The sequence below is a fragment of the Arachis stenosperma genome, chromosome 4 (genome assembly GCF_014773155.1).
Source record: "Arachis stenosperma cultivar V10309 chromosome 4, arast.V10309.gnm1.PFL2, whole genome shotgun sequence".
NCBI classification, from domain to species: domain Eukaryota; kingdom Viridiplantae; phylum Streptophyta; class Magnoliopsida; order Fabales; family Fabaceae; genus Arachis; species Arachis stenosperma.
In genome coordinates this window covers 147573901-147599914 of record NC_080380.1, presented here as the reverse complement: position 1 = coordinate 147599914, position 26014 = coordinate 147573901, and the positions used below count along the sequence as shown (strand labels likewise).

The following is a 26014-nucleotide window of genomic DNA, read 5'->3' as shown; positions in this document are numbered from 1 at the left end:
CAATTATTGAAATGAAATATATGGTTTTATTTCACAGGCAGTCTTACTATTACAACAAACTTAAAGCTATTTGAAAGAAACTAAGAAGGTACATTGAGATAGGATTGGTAGGAGTATCCGAACCTATGAGTACCCGACCTGCTTTTATTTGGTCGGGTAGATAATAATCTAGTCCAAGACGGATTTTATTTGGGACAGACGTTGAATGAGACAGTAGAAACGAATTTATCCTAAATCCATATATATATATATATATATAGCGGGATTTAAAATCAATTTGGATCGAATAAAATCAAACCGAAAAAATCAAAAACCAAACAATTCGAACAAAAATTTTTGTTGTTCAATTTTTGGTTCTAATATTAAAAATTCTAATCAAACCGAACCAAACTGGTTCATCTAAAACACCCTAACAAAACCATTAGACCAAGTGACCCAAATCAGATAACCTAAAGCCCTAACCTAGCGACCCTCCCTCCCAGCAGCGCGGAACCCCTTCTTTTCCGCCATTGACGCCGCCGGACAGCACCATCGCGGCGGCGCGGCCCTTTCCTCTTCCTCTCCCTTCCTCGTAGGCTCGTAGCGCTTCGCTCTCTCCCTCATCGTCGACGGCTCCACACACCACCTCTCCAGCAGCAAGCCGTCTCCTCCACGAACTAACAGCCGCCGTCGTCCTGGACGAACCGCAGCAGCACGCACCAGATGCAGTCGACGCTGCCGCCGTTCGTCGCTGAAACCGTGTCGTCTGTCCAGTCTCTTCTTCTCCGTCATTGAAGCAGTGTTGTCCTTCCATCTCTGGTTTTTGTTTCGTCGCCGCCGTCGTCTTACCATCCTGCACCTCGGACGTCCTCTGTAATGGAGCCTAAGCCTCAGGTTTGTTTTTTTTGTTCTGATTCTATTTTTTTTTAATTCTGATTTAGTCTTCTTATTGATTCTAATTTGTAATAAACACTTGGTTGGCTTGTTCTTGATTCTGTGGTTGAGATTGTTGATTCTGATTTTGTTTTTTTAATTCTGGTTTAGGGTTGATTCTGAACTTTTTGTTTATTTAATGTTAATGCAGGAAAGGGGAAGGCGAAAGAGGAAGAATTTGTGGAATTGGTGCACCACATGAAAATTTTTGGAATTAGTTTGGTGGTATTTCTGATTCAGTTTGGTTCTATTTCCGATTCAGTCTCTTATTGCTTTTCGTTGCTTCTTAATTTTCCCGAGTCAGGTTGATTACTCTTCCATCTGCTTCCGCTGTTTTTGCAAAATTGTTAATGATTTTAATTTGTTGTGCTGCTGCTACTTTGTTAGTGATTTCTGAGTCAGGTTGATACCTAGAGAACTCCAGTCTATACCCAGAGAACTGAGAAGTCTTCTTCCTCTCGCGAGCCCCTTGCCGTCGAAGTCTTCTTCCTCTCCCGAGTCCCTCGCTGTGTCCCGAGCATCTTGCCGTCGCTGCATCCCGAGCCTCTCGCCGTCGCTGCGTCCTCTGTTGCTGTCTTCCTCCTCTGTCTTTCTCTGTCCGCAGTAAGTCCCCCCCCCCCCTCTCACATTATGAATTTGAATCTATACTTCACTGGATGTTTGAATCTTGGTGAATTTGTGAAATAATTTGTGAATTTCTGCTGTAATTTTGTTTATATATGTGTACTTTGTGAAATAATTAGTGAATTTGTGCTGTGATTCTGTCAATTTAACATTTTCCTTCAATTTTTGTTCTACTGGGAATTATGCTAATGATTCCGTACAAGGGAAGTCCAGGTTAGTTCATGACTTCATTCTCCATGTCAATTAAATGGAGTACTTTGTCACTATGAAACTGTTTAATGAGTTTCTCAAGTGGTTTTGAAGGTGCGTTTTCTGCAATGATGTGCTATTCCACTCATTCTTTTTACATCACCCCTTTTATTGTGTTGATTTTGGATATAAGAATATAAATTTTTTATGAAAAGAAAATTTAAAAGATTTTTGATATGTTTATCTTTATAATTAATTTACTTTATTTAAAGATTTTTTTATCTCAGGAAAAATATCTCTGCATATTTGCAGAATTGTATATAACATAGTTCAACTGGTCAACGAAGATAGTTCTTTGGTAGAGTTTTTATTATTTTGACTACTAATTATACTGTTATCTTCTTATGTGGGATTATTTCTTTTGTGAATTTGTTCATGTTCATTTTAAATCGTTATCCACTTTGGTACTAATCGCAGATGTTGGCATGTTGCAATTTATATATGTTAATGTTGCAATGGTATACTCAGATTTTTCAATAGGTGCTTCATATATGCTTTGCTTACTTTTTTTCATTTTTTTTAATGCAGGTCCTTTAAGATTGATAACAGTAAGTACACAAAAAAAAAATCAGAAGCATATAAGAATCAAAGAAAATCAGTAAACCAATCATAAAACCAATCCACACAATCAGTAATGAGTAATGACAACATCACTGACAGAATATCAGAAAAAATGAAAAATCAGTAAACCACAAATCAGAATCAAGATTCAAGAACATCATCAACAATCTTAAACCAATCAATGATAATACCAATCCACAATAATGATAATAAGTCAACAACAATTGAAAAATCACAGAGGTGAGGGACTGGAGGGTTACTGGGCAGCAGAACTCGATAATACCAATCCACAATCATGACAATAAGTCAATAACAATTGAAGAAGAAAAATAAAAAATCAGAGAGGTGAGGAACTAGAGGGTTACTGGGAAGCAGAACTCGAGAAGAGGTGGAGCGTCGACGAACTACTGCCAAGGAGTCGTGGAACTGGAGTAGAGAAGAGTTGGAGCACGGTGGAATAGAGCCGGCGCGGCAGAACAGCGGCTGTGGGACAGAGGAAGGAAGCGAGACGAGTTGTAGTGGGAACGGTGCCTTCGAGCAGTGGCGGAGACGACCGTGGTGGGGAAGGCGGCTTTGACAGCTGCGATGGGCGGTGACACGGCGGTGGCTGGACAGAGCAAGTGTGGCAGTGACGAAGGAGCTCGAACCTCAGAGATGCTGCTGCCTGCTGGGTTACCGTTTTGGCTGGGTTCCTTTTCTTTTTCTTTTTTTTTTAAGGAATGAAAAGTTGAAAACAGTGTTGTTTTGGTCCAAAATACAAAAACTGGCCTGATTCACATGGTCTTATACGTTTTCTCGATTGCTTGGATTCAAAGGCATTTATTCTTTTTTATTTTCTATTATACGACATTAAATCAATTGTTGTTGACTTATTGTCATTATTGTGATTTACTGAATTTTCATTTTTTCTGATATTCTGTCAATGATGTTGTCATTACTCATTAGTGATTGTTGTGGAGTGATTTATTGGTTTACTGATTTTCTTTGATTATTACATGCTTCTGATCTGTTAATTTTTTTGGTTGTGTACTAACTGTTATCCTTGAGATTATTGGGTTGCTGTAATATTGTTAATTGTTATTGGGTTGCTGGTAATTTTTAAGTATGAATGAGAGTATCAATCAAAAAGCATCTAGCGATAATAATGCATATACTAAGAATAATTTGGCTTCTAAGCTCTTGTTAGGTTGTTGTATGTTTGTCCAATTGTTGATTTGAATAATTATTCTGATCTAAATTCATGTTATTGATCTTGTTAATTTAGTAATTTGATAAATTGTTGTTGAAGTGCTCTGTGATTGTTAGGTTGCTGTATTTTTATCTAATTGTTAATTTGAACAATTATTCTATCTTAGTTCATGTTCTTGATCTTGTCTAGTAATTTGATAAATTGTTTTTGAGGTGTTGTTCTTTGATCCTGTGATTGCTAGATGGCTGTATTTTTGCCAATTATTAATTTGAATAATTATTCTGATTTGAGTTCAAGTTCTTGAATTTGTTAATTTGATAAATTTCTGTTGTTGTGGTGCTATTTTTGATTTTGTGATTGTTAATTTGTATAATTGTTATTTTTAATGAGACATTGTGGTTGATATAGTATTTTTAATTTGGATAATATTTTAAAGTTTATATTAGACTATAGTTATGTTTTAATGTGTTTATTTATATTTTATTTATTACTATAATATGATTTTTTCAGTTGAACCAATTAACTAGTAACCAGAGCAGTTGGATGACTGGTTTAGTTTTCTAAACTTTGATCTTTAAACATCATTTTGGAACTAATTGACATGAAATATATAAGGATGGTTCTGAAAACCAATTTGAATCGGTTGATCGAACCGTGAGCCGATCGCAAATTTGGTTAGGTCCATAGTAAAAAACCATCAAGTTTAAAAATCAATTTGAGAATTGGAATATCAATCGAGAACTAGTTAGTCAATTGAATCGGGACCCCGAACGGTTTTGAAGCTAGAACCAAAATAACGTCGTTTTGGATTAAAAAAAAAAAAGGCTGAAGAGAAGAAAACTTGAAATCAGTAAGCCATCCATTCTGTTCCACTCTCAGCCAAACTTCCATCTTCCATTCCCCCCATCTAGCTGCAAGTCCCCATCGTCATCAGCCTCTCCTTTCCGTCCTTGTCATCTTCTTCCCGTTCTTGTCATCTCCGGCTTCCATACCATTTATGCCGTCGTCCTAAGAACGCTGACACTTGTTTGCTTACGAATGACGCAAAAGTTTAAAAGCTACCATTTTTTGTCATAGCTGCCGGTCACCTCTCTTCGAATCACTCTCGTTACTTCCTAGGTATGTTTTCCACTCTCTCTCTCTCTCTCTCTCTCTCTCTCTCTCATCTTCTTTTTCGATAGTTCTTGTCTGTTTCATCCACCAACATATCAATATATATTGACATAATCACCATTCACCATATTTCACAAGTCAACAATCTCGCGTTGACTCCAACAAGATGGCGCTGCACGCCCTCACCCTACTACTGTGCACCTTCTCACTCTCACTCTCCTTTGCTGTAGCTTCGTCCCACATGGCTTCTTCTTCTTCTTCCTCTTGTTCCGTTGTCACGCCATCCACTCCTCTTGTTTCCTTCCTCGAACAGCTCCAAGAAACGGCGCTCCAAACCTTCGGGGACTCCAACTTCGATCCCAAAACCTACGTTGACTTGCCCCTCAAGTTCACCCTCTCCGAGACACACCAAGCATTCCAGAACCTTCCAAGACTGAGTTCCAACGGGACCGTTTCTGCGGAGGTGCTGAAAGGCTTCATCAATAGGTACTTTAAGGGCGCAGGGGATGATCTGGTGTGCTGGCAGCCACATGATTTCGTTGCAGAGCCAGAAGGGTTCTTGACGAAGGTGAAGCACCCGGAGGTGAGGGCGTGGGCTTTGAAGGTTCATTCGCTTTGGAGAAACTTGAGTCGCAAGGTATCCCGTGAAGTCGAAAAGAACCCGCAGCTGCACACTCTGCTTCCCCTGCCGAATCCTGTTGTTATTCCTGGTTCACGCTTTCGTGAGGTCTATTATTGGGACTCCTATTGGGTCATTCGGTTCGTTCTTCTACTATTTCTCTTTCTCTTTCTCTTTCTCTTTTCAGAGCATTATAAGGAATAATGATGCATTCATTTTTGAGTGGTGCAGGGGCTTGCTGGTGAGTAAAATGCATAAGACTGCTACTGCTATTGTGATGAATCTTGTTTCTTTGATAGAAAAATATGGATTTGTGCTCAATGGGGCTAGACAGTACTACACTAACAGGAGGTAACCACATTTTCCATTCCTACAAAGATCTAGATCTAGGAAAAAGGATAGGTAAAGACACATTAATTTCTTTTAAACAAATAGCTTCCTAAAAGAACCACCCATATGATTGGACTTTCTAAATTTGTCATCATTTTTGTTGACTGGTCTAAGTCTAAACTTGGACTCTGCCTTTTGCTTTTGCTGAATAAAAATGTTTGGATATATTACGTGCATGAAATTATGGATGTTAAGTTAAATAAGGCAACTTTATGTTATTGACTCCCAAAGTTTCGGTTCACTGAATTATATTATATGCTATCATTTTTTGCGATCTTGCATTAACTTCACTAATAAGCTGCAAAAGGATAGTGTACTATGAGTTCTGTTATAATAATTTTGCCTGCATATAATGTCATTCTCATTACTACACCGTATGTAATAAAAGAATTTGTAATTATAATTCTTGCTTTTACAAACGAGAATAGAAACTATAACCTTGAATATGATTTTACAGTCAGCCTCCTCTTTTAAGCTCTATGATTTATGAGATATACCGCAGCACTGGTGACATTGAGTTAGTTAAAAGATGTTTACCTGCACTGCTTAAGGAGCATGCCTTTTGGAATTCAGGTATTAAACCACAAAATTTCACCTTATATTTATCGACTATGCTTGTAGAATACTTTTATGTGTTTGCCTCTTAGTCTTACCCAAGTGTAATGGCTTTATCTTATATTTTATCTTTAAGATATACATAGAGTGACCATTGTGGATGCTCAAGGACACTCCCATAACTTGAATCGCTATCAGGCAATGTGGAACAAACCCAGGCCAGAGTCGTCCACAATGGTGTGTGTGCTTTGTTAACTACTGTGGTATTGATGCAGTGGTATTTCATTCAAACTTGTAATTTTGGGTAACAAATTCCATGGCACAGGACAAGAAATCTGCTTCCAAGTTCTTAAATATTTCAGAAAAGCAGCATTTTTACCGTGATATTGCCTCGGCTGCTGAATCAGGATGGGATTTCAGCACAAGATGGATGAGGTACTATATTACATAAAATTAAGATTTTTTGCAAAAAGGGGGAAAAACACAACTTTAAGTTCTTACCGACGTATTTATGTTTTTGATGAAACCATGTTTTGTTAATACAGAGTTCCACCTGACTACAGTACACTAGCTACAACATCTGTAATACCTGTTGATTTGAATGCATATCTGCTTGGGGTATGTCTTAGACCAATTGACTAGAAAAACCTGAAATCAGAGTTCGAAACCTCATTTAATTCTGATGAATATTGATCCAGATGGAAATTAATATTGCCTTCTTTGCAAAAGCTATTGGAGACGAAACCACTGTGAAACACTTCATGGAACTTTCTGATGCTAGAAAGAAGGCAATAAATTCTGTTTTCTGGAGTCCAAGCAAGAAGCAATGGCTCGATTACTGGCTCAACAGTGGCACATGTGAGGTATTTCCTATTGCTCCTTGTAGAAATCCGCCATAAAGAGGGATATCATAGCCTTCTGCTGCTGCATTGCTAATCTCTTCGACACTCTTAGGTGGCTCATGTTTGGGAAGCTAAGCATCAGAATAAAAATGTATTTGCTTCCAATTTTGTTCCTTTGTGGATGGAGCCATTTTACTCAGGTATTCTTGATATGATATCTTCATCAAATAACAAGTAAATATAATTGCATGATTGGTTATCCTAATCATTGTGGTATCAATCCCTTGTTAATTTTGAACTAGCAAGCCTGAACTTTTTAGAATCAAACATGCACGCGGACAGTTAGTAACTTAGGATTAACTAATACAAGAGTAAGCCTTACAGTTAAACCCATCTGTAACTTCTTATAGTTATCCCTCCAAAAGCGTGTTATGTATTAGGGGAGTATTTTGGGGGAGGAAGTAGTGCATGAGAGTGTATGCTACTGGAACTCTCAGAGGCACAATCAGGATACCATATTTCAAAGCTTTACATTTTTTGTTCAATTTATTTCGGTAGAATTTCCTGTCTTGTAAGTTGAAAATTTGGTATATTTTATATTTCATTAGATGGTTCGCTTGTGGGTAACGTTGTTCATGCTCTCAAAACTTCTGGCCTGATTCGTGCTGCTGGAATTGCAACTTCTTTGACTGATTCAGGACAACAGTGGTAAGTAATAAACAATTTGGATTTGAGATATATTCTTGTACATCAAATTGACATGCATTTACCATCCAATAATACAATAGTGTCTATAAGCTAAGTGTTTTTAGTGACTCATTTGAAACGTAATAGGGACTTCCCAAATGGTTGGGCTCCACTTCAACACATGCTAGCAGAAGGCCTGGTAAAATCAGGGTCAAAAGAAGCAAGGTTGTTGGCTGAGGAAATTGCTATCAAATGGATTAGAAGCAATTATGTTAGTTACAAGAAAACAGGGGTAATGCATGAAAAGCTTGACGTGGAGAAGTGTGGAGAATATGGAGGCGGGGGTGAATATGCACCCCAGGTATGTCCTAATTAATATAGCTGGCTTATAAAATCACAAATTGAAGTTGCTTTTCACAAACACTTTTTCATGATCTGTGCCATGTGAATCTGACTATGTATTGGTTGGTAACTGTGTTGCAAATGCAGACTGGATTTGGTTGGTCTAACGGGGTTGTGTTGGCATTCTTGGAAGAGTTTGGTTGGCCTCAAGATCGGAGTATAGATTGTTGATATGTGTGTTCAGATTCAAAGTTTGAACAAGCCTTGAGCCTGGTATTGTTTAGAGGATGATGCGCTTAAATAAGGAAGTGTCGACTGTTGAGCACTTTTTCTTGCATCAATAATTTTTCTTGTGTGTAAGAGACTTGCTAAATGATTCCAATAATAGTTTACCCTTCATGTTTCTGCTTTACTAAGCATTTTAGAGAAGCCAAACCAGGTGTTCTAGTAGTGGCTAATTTAGTGTGTGAGTGGATGGGTGAGTGTATTTGTGTGAACAAAAAAAAAACAAAAAAAAAACATAAGCGAGACTATCTTTAAGCATCATTTTGGAACTAATCGACATGAAATATATAAGCATGGATCAGTTGGTCGAACCGTGAATCGATAGCAAATTTGGTTAGGTCCATAGTTAAAATTACTATATATATATATACTAAAAATCTTTTTTCTAAAATTAAATAATTATATCCCTAATAACATTCTATAAATGATTAGAATGAGATAAGAGTTCTTACCCTTTACTACTGGAGCTGCAAGTGTTGAGGAGGGAAAGAACATTACGGAAACCAAAAACAAGAATATTGCAAAGAAAATCGGCTTCATCTTATGATATGATATGATTATTATGAAATACCTATTTCTGAGTGAAGATGAGACTACACTTCACTTTTCCTTATGCATGGCAATATATATTATTATCATGCATTTATAGTCTTAGAAGATTGAAGGGTATTCAAGCAGATATGTTTTGCAATTTTTCTTGCATATTAGTACCGCATGCGTCCTACTCATTTAGACTAAGTACATTATCACAATTTTGATAATCCTTCATGGTCAAGTCGTCACAAGCAACATTATATATTTTATGTTAGCCCTTCGTTATTAACAAACGATAATATTAGACAGCTAATTAGGAGTGCAGTCAATTGCAGTTAATTAGTTAAAAAATAAGTCAGTTATATAAAAAAAAACTTCTACTACTCTAATTTTTTGAATTTTAAAACTAGAAATAAAATGAGATTGATTGAGTTGACTTATATTGTAGTTGATTTTCTAAATTTTTTCTAATTCAAATTGTTCGAAAAGTTGAATTGGTCATTCATAATTTTTTGCTTGAATAAATTTGTTTCTTCTCTTTTAAATTAATAATGTATATCTAAATTAGTCTATTATTTTTTAAAATGTCAAACAATTTGATCTATTAACCATTTTATATGTTTTTTAAGAAAAATTAAAGACTTTATGACTTTTTAAAAAATATTAGAGATTAATTTATTTAATATTCTAAAAATATATATATATAACCCTAATTTATCCAGAATAAAAATTAATAAGCCCCAATTTGATATTTCACTCAAATAACAAATATAACACACATACATTTCTTAATAAATTGATCATGAGTAGCAATATGATGCTTGTTACCTATTTTTTTTTATTCGTTTAATGTTGATGATAATTAATTATAATAAAAATATATAAAAATACATAAAATTAACCGCATAACATCTTTTTTTAGTTTTCAATCTTCATTTCCATTTCTCCCCTTTTTATATTATATACTCCTCATTTAGCACTATTATAATTTACTAGTGCTTGGTTTAAGTTTAAAGCACAAAACACAACAGGAGCGGCAACAAAAAAAAAAGGACAAAACAGCTCCGGCTCCATTTTGATTGTGATATACCAAAATTTTTTTTAAGAACTTAGTTTTGCCATGATTTGATCAATTTTGCCAATTATACATTTTTTGAGATTGGTGTATTTCTGTAGATTTTAAATAGTGTTATTCATGTTTTTAATTTTGACAATTGAGTTGTTTATGAAATATCGTTCATTATTATTGCAAATAATTTAAGATCACTTTTGAGAAGTGTATGAAGCAGATTATTTACTGTATTTACAGTTGTATTAACTAAATTGGTTAATTTATTATTTTGGTAAAGAGTACAAAAGATAATGAAATCACTTAATAAAATTAAGTTCTGTTATGATTAGTTATAGAAAATATATGTCTAACATATCAATTGAGATTAATTTTGTTAAAAAAGAGTCTTGGGCAGAGTCTTAAATATATATGAGCAGAGTCTCTATGTGCAAACTCAACAGCATTGTTAATAATTTAATATGTTCATTTTTTAAATAGCAATTACATAATATTCTAGCATTTTAAATTTTCCTTTTTTTTTTAAACAGATTTTGTTTATGTTCATCCACAAGATCACTTCAGGCCATATTAAAATTGTAAAATTATTACTTGTCCATTATAATCAATCTTTTTGTGCTAACAATTTTATTAAAATTATGCATAAATAGTGACTATCTTAATAATATAATTGAGTATTATATTGTTATTAATTGATGAGATAAAAAATTATTTAACTTTAAATTTATACTTTGACAAAATTTAAGATTTTAGTTGATGTAATATTTTAAATTGGGATCATAATTTAAAGTTTATATTAGACTTTAATTTATTTTTAATATGTTTATTTATATTTTATTTATTATTTTATTATAAAATAATTATTTCAATTGAATTACAGTTAAATAAATTGGATCAATAAATTAATTAATCAATAATTAGAACAGTTTGATTATCGGTCCGATTTTTAGAACCTTGTATAGTAGTATCTTCTTGACTGAGTACTACCTGAAGGAATAATAAAATAAGAATAAAGCTTTACATTCAAACAAAATACTTATCTAAGTCTATTTAAGTTGTTATAACAACTTTTTAAATCACGCGCTCATTTTTCTTCTCCTTCTCCTCGTCTTTTTTTCTTCTTCTTCTTCCAAATTCGCGCAAGTTCTTCTTCTTCCCTTCTTCTTCTCATCCTTCTTCTTCTCTTTCTCTTTCTTCTTCTTCTTCTTCCAAATTTGCACACGCAGATTCTTTTTTCTTCAATGTTGCATCTTCTACTTTTTCTTTTTTGTTATCGTCATCACCAATAATACCAACATTTTGCAAGCATTTTTATTAGTTCTGATTTTTTTTGCTACCATCATTAAATAATTTCAGTGCATTTCTTAATTTATTTCGATCATTTTTGTGTTAATTAAGATTCACTTGATGCTGCTGATAAATATTGACCAAATTTTTTATTTCTTAAGTAATTTCGGTTTATTTCTTAGTCTAATTGATGAGATTCATTTGGATCAAAGATGAATTCGATGTGTTTTTGTTAATGATTGAGTCTTTTTTTAGCAAAAAAGAATAAAATTATTTATTATCATTTTATTCAATTGTATTAGATTTTATTCAATTCCATTCAATTTGTCTTGAAAATCATTCCAACTATTGGGACAAATTATTCATCGACAACACACCTGAACTGCAAATAAATCGAAAATATTATTAAAGCAAACCATGGTATAATACCAAATGAACCGAATACCATATATGAATCTCACCCAATCATATTCTGAATTTCACAAATTTCAAGCTTGCTTGAAATAAAAATTGGGAATAAATATATAGAAAACTGCTACCAAATTAAATGATTTGTTAATAATATTAGTTTTTGCGCAAGAAATTATACACTAATAATAACTATAACTATAATTAATATTAATAATCAAGATTTTATCTCTCAACTGCTTGCTTCTTATTCTTCAAGTGATTCGTGGTTTTAATTGCGGTATAAAATGAGAGAATAGGTAAGTAATCTTACTTTGCCGTCATCATAATATAAAACCAATTATTGTTTTATAAATATTGTTCTTTTCTTTATTTTTATTAGATACTTATGTTATTTTTTATATAAATTCGAATTCAGAAACATCTGTATCTAGAATAAACTGAAAATATTATCAAAACAAAACCATTATATAATACTAAATGAACCAAATATTTGTTTATTATATAAATTCGAATTCAAAAATACTTGCGTCTAGAATGAACCGAAAATATTATCAAAATGAAATTACTGTATAATATTAAATGAACCAAACATTATCCATTATATAAATTCAAATTCAATTTAAAATGTTGATTTTTGTTAACAAAATATTGGTTGTTGTTGGTGATTACGATAACGAAAGAGAAAAAGGAGGAGGAGGAGAATGAAGAAAAAGAACCCGCGTGCGCGAATTTAAAAGAATGAAGGGGAGAAGAAGAAAAAATAGAAAGAGAAGATGAAGACGAAAAAGTTGTATTAAAATGCACCTGTGATACACGCTAGTGTGATACACGTTGGTGTGATAAAAATAATTTTTTATTGAGTTTAGACCAACTTAATTAAATTTGGATACAAAAATATTTCAATTTGTAATTGAGCTGATAAAATAATCAACAACCGGTGGTGTCGGTGGTGTTAGTTTAAAGGATTATTTTGTTTAATTATGGTGCAGCGATTTTCAAGTTGACTTGATTATATGGATGAAAACTCGTTTAGACAAATTATTCTCCTTTAAATTTAAACAGTACACAAATTGAGACCAAACTTATAATTTATTGGAGACGCCATAAATTTAAAAAATGGGAGTGGGAAGGAAAGAAAATACATTAAAGGGAATATAACGATGGTGATTGATATATTTTTTTCGTTTTAAAATAATTTTCCAAAACTAAAGAACATATGTATTGAGAAAAATAATAAAATATTTTTTTAATGTTTGAGATTATATAGTAAAAAAAGTTATTAATTGATATATATACAGAGAGAGGGAGGGAGGGGGGAGTGGAGAGGAGATAAAAAAATTAATGTGTATTATTTATTATACTTGATAAATGATTAAATACAAGTATTTATAAGATAAAAGTATAAATTTAAAATTTAATTTAAGTTTAGAGAAATTATTTGGTGTTTATGAAATTTATGTTTAATTTATATAAAAGTAGAGATAAAATAAGATAAAGTTCATTTTTTTTAATTCTATGAGTAAAATTTAAATGTCATAGAAGAGATTTAAGTTTTTAACAAGCAAACTTTAAATATATAAAAATATTATATGGTTAATAAAATTTATTATTTTTTGTTAAATTAATATTTTAAATAATAAAAATAAAATATTTAAAGTGTTAGTTAATATTGATAGAAAATATTAACCTTTTTCATAAATATATTATATAAAATTAAATTAAATTTAAAGTTCAATTTAATAAATTGTTAGTCATATCATTGGGGTATGATATATATTACTCCTATATATATATATATATATATATATATATATATATTGTCTGGTAGATATTTTTTCCATTGACTAAAATAACAAAGGCGAAGACTTGCAAAGAAATCTCATAAACGAGTGAACTTTAAAATCGACGTCAATTAACCAATTTTCTTTTATAAAAAATCTTTTAATAGACAAATCATGTCATGCTCATTGCTCAATCAATATCAATCAATTAAATTAATTAATTATATGATTTTCACAAGCATTCAAGTTAACATTTTGATAACTTCAACCGTGAATAATAAGAATAATTGGTTCTGTTTAATTTTGCTGCAGATTTCTAGCTTTGCACAAATTTACATAAAGTAGTCTTCTTATTTTACCAATTTAAAAATAAAATTTTGGAACAAATCTTAATATTGTAGATTAATTAAACATTAAAAAAAACAAAACTTTTATTTCCCTTGAAAATAAAACCTCAAAACACACACACATATATAATTTTGATGTATTATCTATGTAAAATTGTTTTACATCGCATCCAATTATATATAATACCACATTAATAAAAATAACTATTTTTTTACATTAAACATAAATAATCATTTAAATGTGTAAAACTCATCAAAATGGAAAAACTGAAAACTAACACAAAGTAAGTGTTACATATTATTCTATATATAGAAAATGGAAGGAGTTTATTATGCGACCTTTAATTAATAGAAAAGTATATGGTACTGTTACGGTAGGTACCCGGAGATTAATTAGATAGATGGCGTTTGATGGCCCAAGTGTGTGAAGGAGGAGAACTCCGGGTGGATCTGCAACTCGGGAGGCTCCGTCCGACTTGTGTTCGTGAGTGAATGGGGGGTGGTACCTGCAAAGACACTCCGATGCCTAAGTTAGCGAGAGTGTAAGCAGGTCTAGAGAGTATTGGACTTAGAGATACCTGAGGGGTGTCAGTGTATTTATAGTGGTGAGCCAATAACCACCGTTGGTGTAGTGCCGTATCTTTAGGGCGCTAACCGTCCCTATTATCTTGGGGAGGTTAAGATATGGCTTTATGAAGCGATTAGAGAGATTTTAGGGGCGGTTACTCATTTGAATGAGTGTTTATCTGCCAACTGATCTCACATCCGACTTCTTTAGACCAAGTCGTGGTTGATACCGACTTCTTATGTGAAGGTCGGTACTTTAGCTAGGCTCAACCCTTCAGGTTAGGCCTTTTTAGTTGGACCTGGGCCTTTGTATTGGGCCAGGGTATGAACAGTGCCCCTACTTGAGCCCAAATTTTCTTTAAAGTTTGGGTTCAAGTATTTAACTCGGGTACGTAGTCGACTTGTTTGAAGGAAACACGGGTCTTAGAAACCGACGTGATTTTCGCGACCTTTTGTTTCTGACAGTTACGTCAATTCAAGCGTCGTGTCCGTTGGGGAAGCGTTAAGGGCTTTGGTAACGGTGCAATCTCATTAATGACTGCCCCGTTTTTACCATTATGCCCCTTGGCATGTTTATAAATACTTTCCCTCTCTTTCCATTTTCCGTTTCTGCAATCTTTCAAGCTTCTTCTTATCTTGTTCGTGCTGCATTCTTGCGTTCGAAGATCACTGTTCTTCTCCAACCTTCATTTCTCGGATAAAGGTTAGTTTTGTTTCTTCCATGTCATGCTTTATGTTTGCATGTTTTTGTTTTGTGAGTGGATAGGTTAACCTATAGACTCTAGCTTCGTATCTCTCCTCTTTAGGGGCCGTGTTTTTTGATTTTTCATTTTCTTTTTCCCTTTTGTAGGTTTCTGCCACTTTTCTTTATATAAAAAATGGCTTCCGTAGACGTTCTTTCTCAGTGGGTAGATGTTACGGTCCTTGGGAAGGAACCGTTGGTCGATGCTGAGTTCATCACTCATCTTCGTACTCATCACAAGCTCTGTACTTCGGAGGAGGACGAGCCAAAATATGAACTGATAATCCCGGGTCCTGAAGACCGGGTCTGTTTTGGGAGAGAAAATGAGGCGGTCCCTCATTTTTTCTTTATGTATGAATGCATGATCACCCGCTTGGGTGTTTTTCTTCCTTTCTCGGATTTCGAGATATCTGTTTTGCAACACTGTAGAGTTGCCCCTACTCAACTTCACCCCAACTCTTGGGGTTTTTTGAAGATCTATCAGTTTGTTAGCCACGCTCTGGACTTTCCGACTTCCTTGAGAATTTTCTTTTATCTTTTTCATATGACTAAGCCCTTTAGTGGGCTAAACAACAAACAACAATGGGTATCCTTCCGAGCCATACAAGGTCGGAGAATTTTCACCCTTTTCGACGAGTCTTTTCATGACTTCAAAAACTTCTTTTTCAAAGTACAATCTGTGGAGGGTCACCACCCCTTTTTCCTGGATGAGCGTTCCTCCCCTCGCTTCCCCCTTTATTGGTCGCCGCCTTCCTCTTGTGAAAAGTATGGTCCTGATGACCTGGATGAGGTGGAGGCGGCCATTGTGGGGTTTTTCCGAGAAGCGTGGGGGAGGGCCCCATACTTGGATACCAGGAAGATTCTCCAGGGGACGCCGACTTTTGTTCAATCTCAATTAGGTAGTGCATGCATTCCTAGCTTCCGAGTTGTTTCTACCGACTTGAATGTTGCCGACTTACAACTATTGGTTGTTTTTCTCGTAGATATGGCAAAGAAGAATGCTCAGGAAGCTTATCAAAGGGTGCAGGAGGCTAAAGCAAAGTCCCGGGCTAGGTCCGGGGGTGCCAAGACAGTCGTCTCTCCTCCTCCTCCTCCTCCTCCTCCTAAGAATGTGGGTACTCCCTCTCAACCCATTATTATTTCCTCCTCAAGTTTGTCCCGACCACTTCCTTCTGCCCAAACTCTCTCCGAGCCAGAGAAGAAGAAGCGCAAGACTTTAGAGTCTGGCTCTTCTTCTTTTGATGGTGGGGTTAAGGCGGATGCTCTGGCATTCGTCCGAAAGAACATCTATCCTTTTATAAGTATGGATGATGTTTCTGTTCGAAACCACCTTACCGCCATGGCCGAGGAGAGTTTTAGGACAGCGGGTGTTTGTGGCAAACTTTTGGACATTTTTGAGAAGACTCCCCTCAGCTCCCTGGGGGCATCCTCGAAGGTTGAGGAGCTAGAGGAGAGGCTTCTTATGTATGAAAAACATGAGAGGGAGTTGAAGGAGGAGAGGGATAAATTGAGGAAGGAGAGGGATCACCTTAAGGAGGAGGAGAGTAAGCTGCGGGCTCAATGCACTTTGGAGGCTAATCTGAGGAAAACAGCACAAGACAGCTACCACAGTTTATTTCAAGATATATATTGTTGCTGTGAGGAAGGACTTGCTGAATTCTCGGAACGCATACGCCGAGTTGGAGGACTCTATCGCCGAGGGCGCCGAGGAGTCTTGGAGAATTTTCTTGGAACAAGTCAGAGTTATCGCTCCCGACTTGGACCTTTCTCCTTTACATCCTGACAAGGTAGTTATCGATGGCGCTATCGTTGATCCTCCTGTCCCCGAGGTCGTTTCCGAGTCAGACCTGAAGACTCGGGGGCAGAGGATTATTGAGTCTCCTCCTCGTCCTAAGGATGCTCCGAGTTCTTCCTCCGTTCCTCCGACTGGTCCTGGTGGCGCCCCTCCGAAGTCTGGAGGTGGTGATTCTTCTACTCCCTTGAAAAGATAACTTTATATTTTTTATGGCTATATGGGGGCCCGGCCTGTGGGTCCCCCCCTTTTTTAAACTTTATTTCTCTGTTGGTGGTTGTGAACAATTTCTTTCTGGCCTTTTAAGGCCGTAAACAAAATATTCTGATCTGTGCCCTTTTTTGGATAAGGGTTTTTAAACAAAGTAGGTGCCCTTTTTTTGGATAAGGGTTTAAGTTACCTCGGGCGTGCACATGCTTTTCTGTTTTGGATATGTTTGATCTTTTCGGGAAAACCTTTTTGTTTGCTTGCATTGTTTTCTCGAGCCTTTTTCGTTCAAGGGCTTTTATGCAGCCTTCAAACTTTTTTCAGGTTTTCCTATCTCTTTTCTGTATCCTTTATACTCAACTTTGCTTTTTGATGAGTTTTTCATGACTTAGGTTATTTTTGCGATGCGTATTTCCTTTACTCGGAGCTCGGTTTTCTTTTACTCGGAGCTCTTTCGAGTTTGTTTTACTCGGATTTTCATTTCGACTTAAGAGTCGGATGATTCCCGAGTTCTTACGATCAACTCATATAACCTCTTTACGCCGACTTGTACCTCGTCGTTTTATCCTGACGACCATCTAGGTCGGTTCATGGGATTTTCACGTTTTGTCGAGCTTAAGTCGGCGCATTTCGTAGAAAGACTTATAAAAAATAAAGAAGGATATTAAGAGAGACATAGTAAATGAAAAAGATCTTTATTAATTGGGAAGGTACCTTTTTGCTACTAAGGGTCTTGATAGCATATTATCCCTTAGCCTCTACTGTGATGCCTCGTTAAAAACCCTTCTCCAGAAAAAACCCTTTTTGGGGAAAAAATCATGAAGTTGGGAAAAGAGTACATCAGGGAGTAGAGTTCGCTTCTAACTGTAGTACCTTTTCATATTACAAGCATGCCACGACCTTGGTAGCTCAGTGCCGTCCAGGTCGGTTACTTTATAATAACCTTTTCCTAAGACTTCCTTGATTTTGTATGGCCCCTTCCAATTTGCAGCGAGTTTTCCTTCTCCTGATTTGTTGATTCCAATGTCGTTTCTGATTAGGACCAAGTCATCTATAGCGAATGTTCTTCGAATGACTTTCTTGTTGTATCTGGTAGTCATCCTTTGCTTTAATGCCGCTTCTCTTATCTGGGCACGTTCTCGGATCTCGGGGAGCAAGTCGAGCTCCTCTTTGTGCCCCTGTATATTTCCGACCTCATCATGGAGAATTACCCTTGGGCTTTGCTCATTGATTTCTATTGGAATCATGGCTTCTACGCCGTAGACTAGTCGGAAGGGTGTTTCTCCTGTGGCGGATTGGGGGGTTGTCCTATAAGCCCACAGCACTTGGGGGAGCTCGTCAGCCCAAGCCCCCTTTACTTCCTGCAATCTCTTCTTTAATCCTGCCAGTATGACCTTGTTGGCTGCCTCGGCCTGCCCATTGGCTTGTAGGTGTTCCACCGAGGTGAATTGGTGCTTGATTTTCATACTGGCTACCAGATTTCTGAAGGTGGCGTCGGTAAATTGGGTTCCATTGTCTGTGGTGATGGAATAAGGTATTCCATACCTTGTGATGATGTTTTTGTAGAGGAACCTGCGACTTCTTTGAGCGGTGATAGTGGCTAATGGTTCCGCTTCTATCCACTTCGTGAAGTAGTCTATTCCCACGATCAAGTATTTGACTTGCCCTGGTGCTTGGGGAAAAGGACCTAACAAATCCATTCCCCATTTTGCGAAAGGCCAGGGGGAAGTTATACTGATGAGCTCTTCTGGTGGAGCCACGTGGAAATTTGCATGCATCTGGCATGGTTGGCATTTTTTCACAAAGTCTGTGGCATCTTTCTGCAAGGTCGGCCAATAGAATCCTGCTCGGATTACTTTCCTGGCCAGCGACCTTGCTCCGAGATGGTTTCCGCAGATCCCACTATGTACTTCCTCCAACACCTCGGTGGTTCTTGAGGTCGGTACGCACTTCAGCAATGGTGTTGATATCCCTCTTCTGTAAAGGACATTTCTCACCAAAGTATAATGTTGTGCTTCCCTTCGGATCTTTTTAGCTTCTTTCTCCTCTTTGGGGAGGATGTCGAATTTCAGGTACTCGACTAAGGGATTCATCCATCCGAGGTTTAGTCCGGCTACCTCAAGTACCTCTTGTTCATCTTCTGTTTTTGATACCGAGGGCTCTTGGAGGGTTTCTTGAATCAGGCTTCTGTTGTTCCCTCCGGGTTTGGTGCTTGCTAACTTGGATAGGGCGTCAGCTCTGCTATTTAGATCCCGAGTTATATGCTTAACCTCGGTTTCCGCAAAGTGCCCAAGGTGTTCCAAGGTTTTTTCCAAGTATTTCTTCATATTGGGGTCATTTGCCTGATACTCTCCACTTATTTGGGAGGTCACCACTTGTGAGTCGCTGTAGATCATCACCTTTGTAGCGCCAACTTCTTCTGCTAACTTTAATCCGGCTATCAAGGCTTCATATTCTGCCTGATTGTTTGAAGCCCGAAATTCAAATTTTAAGGAAACCTCTATCTGGGTTCCTTTTCCATCTACCAGTATTATGCCTGCGCCGCTCCCTGTCTTGTTGGAGGATCCGTCTACATAGAGTTCCCATGTAGTCGGTTTTTCCTCTTGTTCACCTGCATATTCTGCAATGAAGTCGGCGAAGCATTGGGCTTTAATTGCTGTCCGAGTTTCATATCTCAAATCAAACTCGGAGAGCTCTATCGCCCATTGAACCATTCTCCCTGCAACATCCGTCTTTTGGAGGATTTGCTTCATGGGTTGGTTCGTACGGACTCTTATTGTGTGAGCCTGAAAGTAAGGTCGTAGCCTTCGTGAGGCTATCACTAAGGAGTAGGCAAACTTCTCTAGTTTGTGGTACCTTAGTTCAGGACCTTGTAGGACCTTACTGGTAAAGTAAACCGGGTGTTGCCCGACCTTGTCTTCTCTGATCAGAGCTGATGAGACAGCCCTGTTTGCTACGGATAGGTATAGGACAAGGTCTTTTCCCGGTACTGGTCGTGTTAAGATAGGAGGTTGACTTAGGAATCTTTTGAACTCTTGGAACGCCTCCTCGCATTCTGAAGTCCATTCAAATTGGCATCCCTTCCTCAATAAAGAAAATAGTGGAAGGGATTTCAGTGCCGATCCCGCCAAAAATCTGGAGAGGGCTGCAAGTCGGCCATTGAGCTGTTGAACCTCTCTCAAACAAGTCGGGCTTTTCATTTCTAGGATGGCTCTGCACTTGTCGGGATTGGCCTCAATCCCTCTTTGTGTTAGCATGAAGCCTAGAAATTTTTCTGCTTCTACTGCAAAGGCGCATTTTGTGGGATTTAGTCTCATCCCATGTAGCCTTATAGTGCTGAAGACTTGTGAGAGGTCGGTTAAGAGGTCGACTTCTTGCTTAGTTTTTACTAACATGTCGTCGACGTATACCTCCATTAGGCTTCCTAGATGGGGGGAAAACACTTTGTTCATCAGCCTTTGATACGTGGCTCCTGCATTCTTTAGTCCGAATGGCATGACCACGTAGCAATAGTTGGCTTTTGGTGTGATGAACGATGTTTTCTCCTGGTCGGGTTCATGCATCGGGATTTGGTTATATCCCGAGTAGGCGTCCATGAATGATAAGTATTGGTACCCCGAGCTGGAATCCACCAGGGTATCAATACTCGGTAGAGGGTAAGGGTCCTTAGGACATGCCTTGTTCAAGTCGGTATAGTCGACGCACATTCTCCATTTACCATTCTGTTTCTTGACTAGCACTACATTGGCTAGCCACGTTGGGTATTTGACCTCCTTAATAAAGCCGGCTTCCAAGAGCGCCTGTACCTGCTCTTCTACTATTGAGGCTCGCTCTGGGCCGAGCTTGCGTCTTCTTTGCTGTACAGGTCGGGATCCTGGGTAAACCGAGAGCTTGTGGGACATGAGCTCGGGATCAATCCCGGGCATGTCGGAAGCCTTCCATGCGAAGAGGTCGGAATTAGCTCTTAGGAGTTCACCCAACCTTTGTTTTAGGGTTTCCCCTAGGTTGGCTCCTATATAAGTATTTTTTCCTTCCTCCTCACCGACTTGTATCTCCTCGGTCTTTCCTCCCGGCTGGGGTCGTAGTTCTTCTCTGGTCCTTGTGCCGCCTAGCTCTATGGTGTGGACTTCTTTGCCCTTCCCTCTCAGATTTAGGCTTTCGTTATAGCACTTCCTTGCCAATTTTTGGTCTCCCCTTACCGTTGCTATTCCTCCTGGAGTCGGGAATTTCATGCAAAGGTGGGGAGTGGATACCACTGCTCCAAGACGATTAAGGGTAGTCCTGCCAATTAAGGCATTGTAGGCTGACCCTTCATCGATGACTATGAAGTCTATGCTTAGAGTCCTTGATTTTTCCCCTTTTCCAAAGGTGGTGTGAAGGGGTAAAAATCCCAGTGGTTTTATTGGCGTATCCCCTAATCCGTAGAGGGTGTCGGGGTAGGCTCTCAACTCTTTTTCATCTAACCCTAGCTTGTCAAAGGCGGGCTTGAAAAGGATGTCCGCCGAGCTTCCTTGGTCTACTAGGGTTCTGTGGAGGTGGGCATTGGCTAGGATCATAGTTATCACCACGGGATCATCATGCCCGGGGATTATCCCTTGCCCATCCTCCTTTGTAAATGAGATAGTGGGGAGGTCGGGTGTCTCTTCCCCGACCTGATAGACTCTCTTGAGATGTCTTTTGCGAGAAGATTTGGTGATTCCACCTCCCGCAAACCCTCCTGAGATCATATGGATATGTCTCTCTGGGGTCTGTGGTGGCGGATCTCTTCTATCCATATCATCTCGCTTCCTCTTTCCATGGGTGTCCGACCTCTCCATGAGATATCTGTCAAGCCGACCTTCTCTAGCCAGCTTTTCTATCACATTTTTGAGGTCGTAACAGTCGTTGGTGGAGTGACCATATATTTTATGGTACTCGCAATACTCGCTGCGGCTTCCCCCTTTTTTATTTTTAATAGGTCTAGGGGGCGGCAGCCTTTCAGTGTTGCAAATCTCTCTGTATACGTCCACTATAGAAGTCTTTAGAGGAGTATAAGAGTGATATTTCCTGGGCCTCTCGAGACCGAGTTTTTCCTTCTTCTTGACTTCCCTTTCCCTCTCTTTAGATGAAGAAGTGGGTCCAGGTCGCCAACTCAGGTCTCTTAATTTTGCATTCTCTTCCATGTTGATGTACTTTTCAGCCCTTTCTTGTACATCACTTAGAGAAACGGGGTGTCTTTTAGATATGGACTGTGAGAAGGGACCTTCTCTGAGTCCATTGACTAACCCCATTATGACTGCCTCTGTGGGCAGGTCTTGGATCTCCAAACATGCTTTATTGAACCTTTCCATATAGGCTCGTAAAGACTCTCCGACCTCCTGTTTTATTCCCAGGAGGCTCGGTGCATGTTTTACCTTGTCCTTTTGGATTGAGAACCTCATCAAGAACTTCCTTGAGAGGTCTTCAAAGCTGGTGATGGATCTCGGGGGGAGGCTATCGAACCACTTCATCACTGCTTTCGATAAAGTGGTCGGGAAAGCCTTGCATCTCGTAGCGTCGGAGGCATCAGCTAGATACATCCGACTTTTAAAGTTGCTCAGATGATGCTTTGGATCCGTGGTTCCATCATAGAGGTCCATATCGGGGCTTTTAAAGTTCTTTGGAACCTTTGCCCTCATTATGTCCTCGCTGAAAGGATCTTCTCCGCCAGGGAGTTGGTTTTCTTGTTCGTCGCGGGAGTTCTTGAGGGAGGATTCTAGCTGTAAGAGTTTTCTTTCTAACTCTTTTCGCCGTTCCATCTCCTCTTTGAGGTACCTTTCAGTTTCCTTCTGTTTCTCCCGCTCTTTCTCCAGTTGTTCCAGGCGGCTATGGACTAACTCCATCAGTTCGGTTACGTGGGGCGGTCCGCTCTTTTCTGACTCACGCCCGTCTGAGGAATTTACCTTCGGATTCTTCACTCCGGAGGTACCCTCTCTGTGTTGGTCATTATCTCGATGTTGGGCCATGTCTCCATTGTCATTACCCATGTCTAGATTCTCTTGTTCAGAATCTGTTTCTGCATGGCCTTCTTCGTGGGATCTATCCGCCATCGATGGATGATCTCTCGGGTCCCCGGCAACGGCGCCAATGTTACGGTAGGTAACCGGAGATTAATTAGATAGATGGCGTTTGATGGCCCAAGTGTGTGAAGGAGGAGAACTCCGGGTGGATCTGCAACTCGGGAGGCTCCGTCCGACTTGTGTTCGTGAGTGAATGGGAGGTGGTACCTGCAAAGACACTCCGATGCCTAAGTTAGCGAGAGTGTAAGCAGGTCTAGAGAGTATTGGACTTAGAGATACCTGAGGGGTGTCAGTGTATTTATAGTGGTGAGCCAATAACCACCGTTGGTGTAGTGCCGTATCTTTAGGGCGCTAACCGTCCTTATTATCTTGGGGAGGTTAAGATATGGCTTTATGAAGCGGTTAGAGAGATTTTAGGGGCGGTTACTCATTTGAATGAGTGTTTATCTGCCAACTGATCTCACATCCGACTTCTTTAGACCAAGTCGTGGTTGATACCGACTTCTTATGTGAAGGTCGGTACTTTAGCTAGGCTCAACCCTTCAGGTTAGGCCTTTTTAGTTGGACCTGGGCCTTTGTATTGGGCCAGGGTATGAACAGGTACTAATATAAAATCTGTTAATTTATTGCTAATAATGATTATTATTATATTTTAAACATATGTATAAAGTGACACATATAAAAAATACATCTATAAAAATATTTCTATTAAAAACAACTATAAAAAAAATATTTTTATTAGATACATCCGTAAAAATACTTTCATTAATTAATTAAGGCTTTATTAGGTGGAGATCAGAGCAGATAGGCGTGTAATCATCATTGCATCCTCTATCTGGCAACAGGTTTAGGAGGAGGTTTTCTACGTTTTAGACGTGGACGATGAGGAATAATATGAAGAGGACTAGGAGGGGGTGGATGTGCTGCTCTAAGATATGAATTTTTTCCAATATAAGCTGCTGCTTCTCTGTATTCATCACCTCCTGCATAATAATAATAATAATAATAATAATAATAATAATAATAATAATAATATTCTAATTTAATTTTTAACATTTTTTGTTTGGACATAGGCTTTGACAAAAAAAAAAAATTTAATAAATTGATTTTTATTTTTTTTATGATAATATTAGATAAACTAATTTGTTATCTATTAAAATTTTAATTATATTAATTTAGTTAATTATCTCTCAATTTAGCTAGGGCATGTTACTATATGAATGATTAGGAATGAGATAAGATGAGAATTCTTACGCTTCGCTACTACTGGAGCTGCAAGTGTTGACGATGGAAGGAACATTACGGAAAACAAAAGCAAGAATATTATTATTGCAAAGAAAATTGGTTTCATCTTATGATATGATTTGATTATTAGAAAATACTTATTTTTTGTGAGTGAAGATGAGAGAGACTACACTTCAATTTTCCTTAGTTATGCATAGCGATATCATGTATTTATAGTATTACAAGATTGAAGGGTTATTTCAAGTAGATATGTCTTGCAATCTTATCTTTCATATTAGTGGGAGACATGCGTCCTATTCTCTTTTTGACTAACAACACTAGTGAGAATTTTGATAGCCCCACATACAATTTAAAGATCGATCTATAGCGGCTCGTACCTACCAAACTTTTGTTTATTTATTTTAATTAATGAAGATAATTTAGACAATCTAAAAATTTTTAATAGTATGAAATTAAGTTTCAGTTAGAATTGAATTGAATTTTAATATTTGGAATATTTATTAAATAAATTAAAATTTTATAGTAGATAATTTTTATTAATATAATATTATATTTAAATAATAAATGTGCTTACTTATTAAATTATATAAAATAATTAAAAATTTTATTGAACTAAAATTTGTTTATTCTTTTAAAAAAATAAAAATTAGATTAATCTAAAAATATTAAATTTAACAAATATTGTTATTAATTAAAAAAATTAAATAGTTCTACTTCATAATTAATTCTAACAATAAACTAACTACAAAAAGTAAACATAAATTATTAAGAACTAATTTGTTGAGTGGTCTAATGACATAGCATGTTAAAAAAAAATAATTATTAATAATAAATTATAACAACTAATTAAACACCTAAAATTTATATGTGTGGATATTTTTTTTATTTATAATAGATCTTCTTAAAAAAGGTATGTAATATATATATATGAGTTGAAAAAAAAGAGAGAAAAAGAATAAAAGTGGTGGAAAAAGAGAAAGAAAAAAGGGAATAAAGGTAGTGAAAAAAGAGAGTGTATGTATTAAAAGATGGAAAGTATTGAAATAAAATGAGCGAAAAAATTTAGAAAAAATTATTAAATTAAAAAATTATTTTAGATATATTTTAAGTTTTAAGTAAAAATTTAATAAGATAAAATTTTAAATTTGATATATTTTAGTTGTAATTGATTTTGAAAAAAAAATTAAATTGAATTTTATCTAAATTAATTTAATTATTTTTATTTTAAATACTGAAATTAAATTTAAATTTAAATTTAAATTTATAACAAAGAATTGTACCTACCACCTTACTTACATGGTCATTGGTCAAGTCGTCACAAACAATACATGTTATGTACTTATGTACTTATGTTGGCCATTCATCAACCTTAATTGTTTGGTAAGTTGAATTGGTCGTTGACAATTTATATTCGAATAAATTAACTTTTAATAAAATTAAATTAATATATTAGCTAAATTTATCCTTTATTTTTAAAATGTCAAACAGTTTAATCAATTAGCTATGCCGCAATTTTTATTGGCCATTTTTCTTTGAAAAATAAATATTTTTTATTATTTTGATAACTAGAGATCTCATTAACACAATATGTTAGAATTAATATATCATTTTTAAAAATTTAAGAAG

At 36.7% G+C, this 26014-nt stretch overlaps 2 protein-coding genes across 6 annotated transcripts; one reads left to right on the top strand and one right to left on the bottom strand.

The window, feature by feature from the left end:
* The first annotated feature begins 292 nt into the window (after window positions 1–292).
* On the top strand, window positions 293–8641 carry LOC130973416 (probable trehalase). Of its 5 annotated transcripts, XM_057897915.1 has the most exons (15): window positions 293–873; window positions 1064–1216; window positions 1300–1515; window positions 2314–4654; window positions 4787–5407; window positions 5499–5618; window positions 6115–6230; window positions 6349–6449; window positions 6538–6647; window positions 6758–6830; window positions 6911–7075; window positions 7167–7254; window positions 7663–7762; window positions 7889–8102; window positions 8231–8641. In XM_057897915.1, the coding sequence occupies exons 5-15, from the start codon at window positions 4815–4817 to the stop codon at window positions 8312–8314; spliced, it is 1764 nt and encodes a 587-aa protein (XP_057753898.1). In that variant the 5' UTR covers window positions 293–873; window positions 1064–1216; window positions 1300–1515; window positions 2314–4654; window positions 4787–4814; the 3' UTR covers window positions 8315–8641. The 5 variants fall into 5 exon arrangements, with proteins under 5 accessions (XP_057753898.1, XP_057753901.1, XP_057753900.1 ...); XM_057897918.1 differs by having other exon boundaries at window positions 1064–1515; window positions 4613–4654; window positions 4879–5407; XM_057897917.1 differs by having other exon boundaries at window positions 1064–1515; window positions 4879–5407.
* Window positions 8642–17616: 8975 nt separating this feature from the next.
* LOC130973575 (uncharacterized) lies at window positions 17617–26000 on the bottom strand. The gene is made up of 2 exons (XM_057898170.1): window positions 24398–26000; window positions 17617–24126 (listed from the first exon to the last, which is right to left on the bottom strand). The coding sequence occupies exon 2, from the start codon at window positions 23171–23173 to the stop codon at window positions 17966–17968; it is 5208 nt and encodes a 1735-aa protein (XP_057754153.1). The 5' UTR covers window positions 23174–24126; window positions 24398–26000; the 3' UTR covers window positions 17617–17965.
* Window positions 26001–26014: the final 14 nt, after the last annotated feature.

Excerpts from the sequence above, each read along its gene's own strand:
- LOC130973575 (XM_057898170.1), bottom strand. The coding sequence starts at position 23,173 with ATGGCGGATAGATCCCACGAAGAAGGCCATGCAGAAACAGATTCTGAA.
- LOC130973416 (XM_057897915.1), top strand. The coding sequence starts at position 4,815 with ATGGCGCTGCACGCCCTCACCCTACTACTGTGCACCTTCTCACTCTCA. Across the intron at positions 7,763-7,888 it reads ACTGATTCAGGACAACAGTG|GGACTTCCCAAATGGTTGGG; the intron begins GTAAGTAATAAA and ends GAAACGTAATAG. Across the intron at positions 8,103-8,230 it reads GGGGTGAATATGCACCCCAG|ACTGGATTTGGTTGGTCTAA; the intron begins GTATGTCCTAAT and ends TTGCAAATGCAG.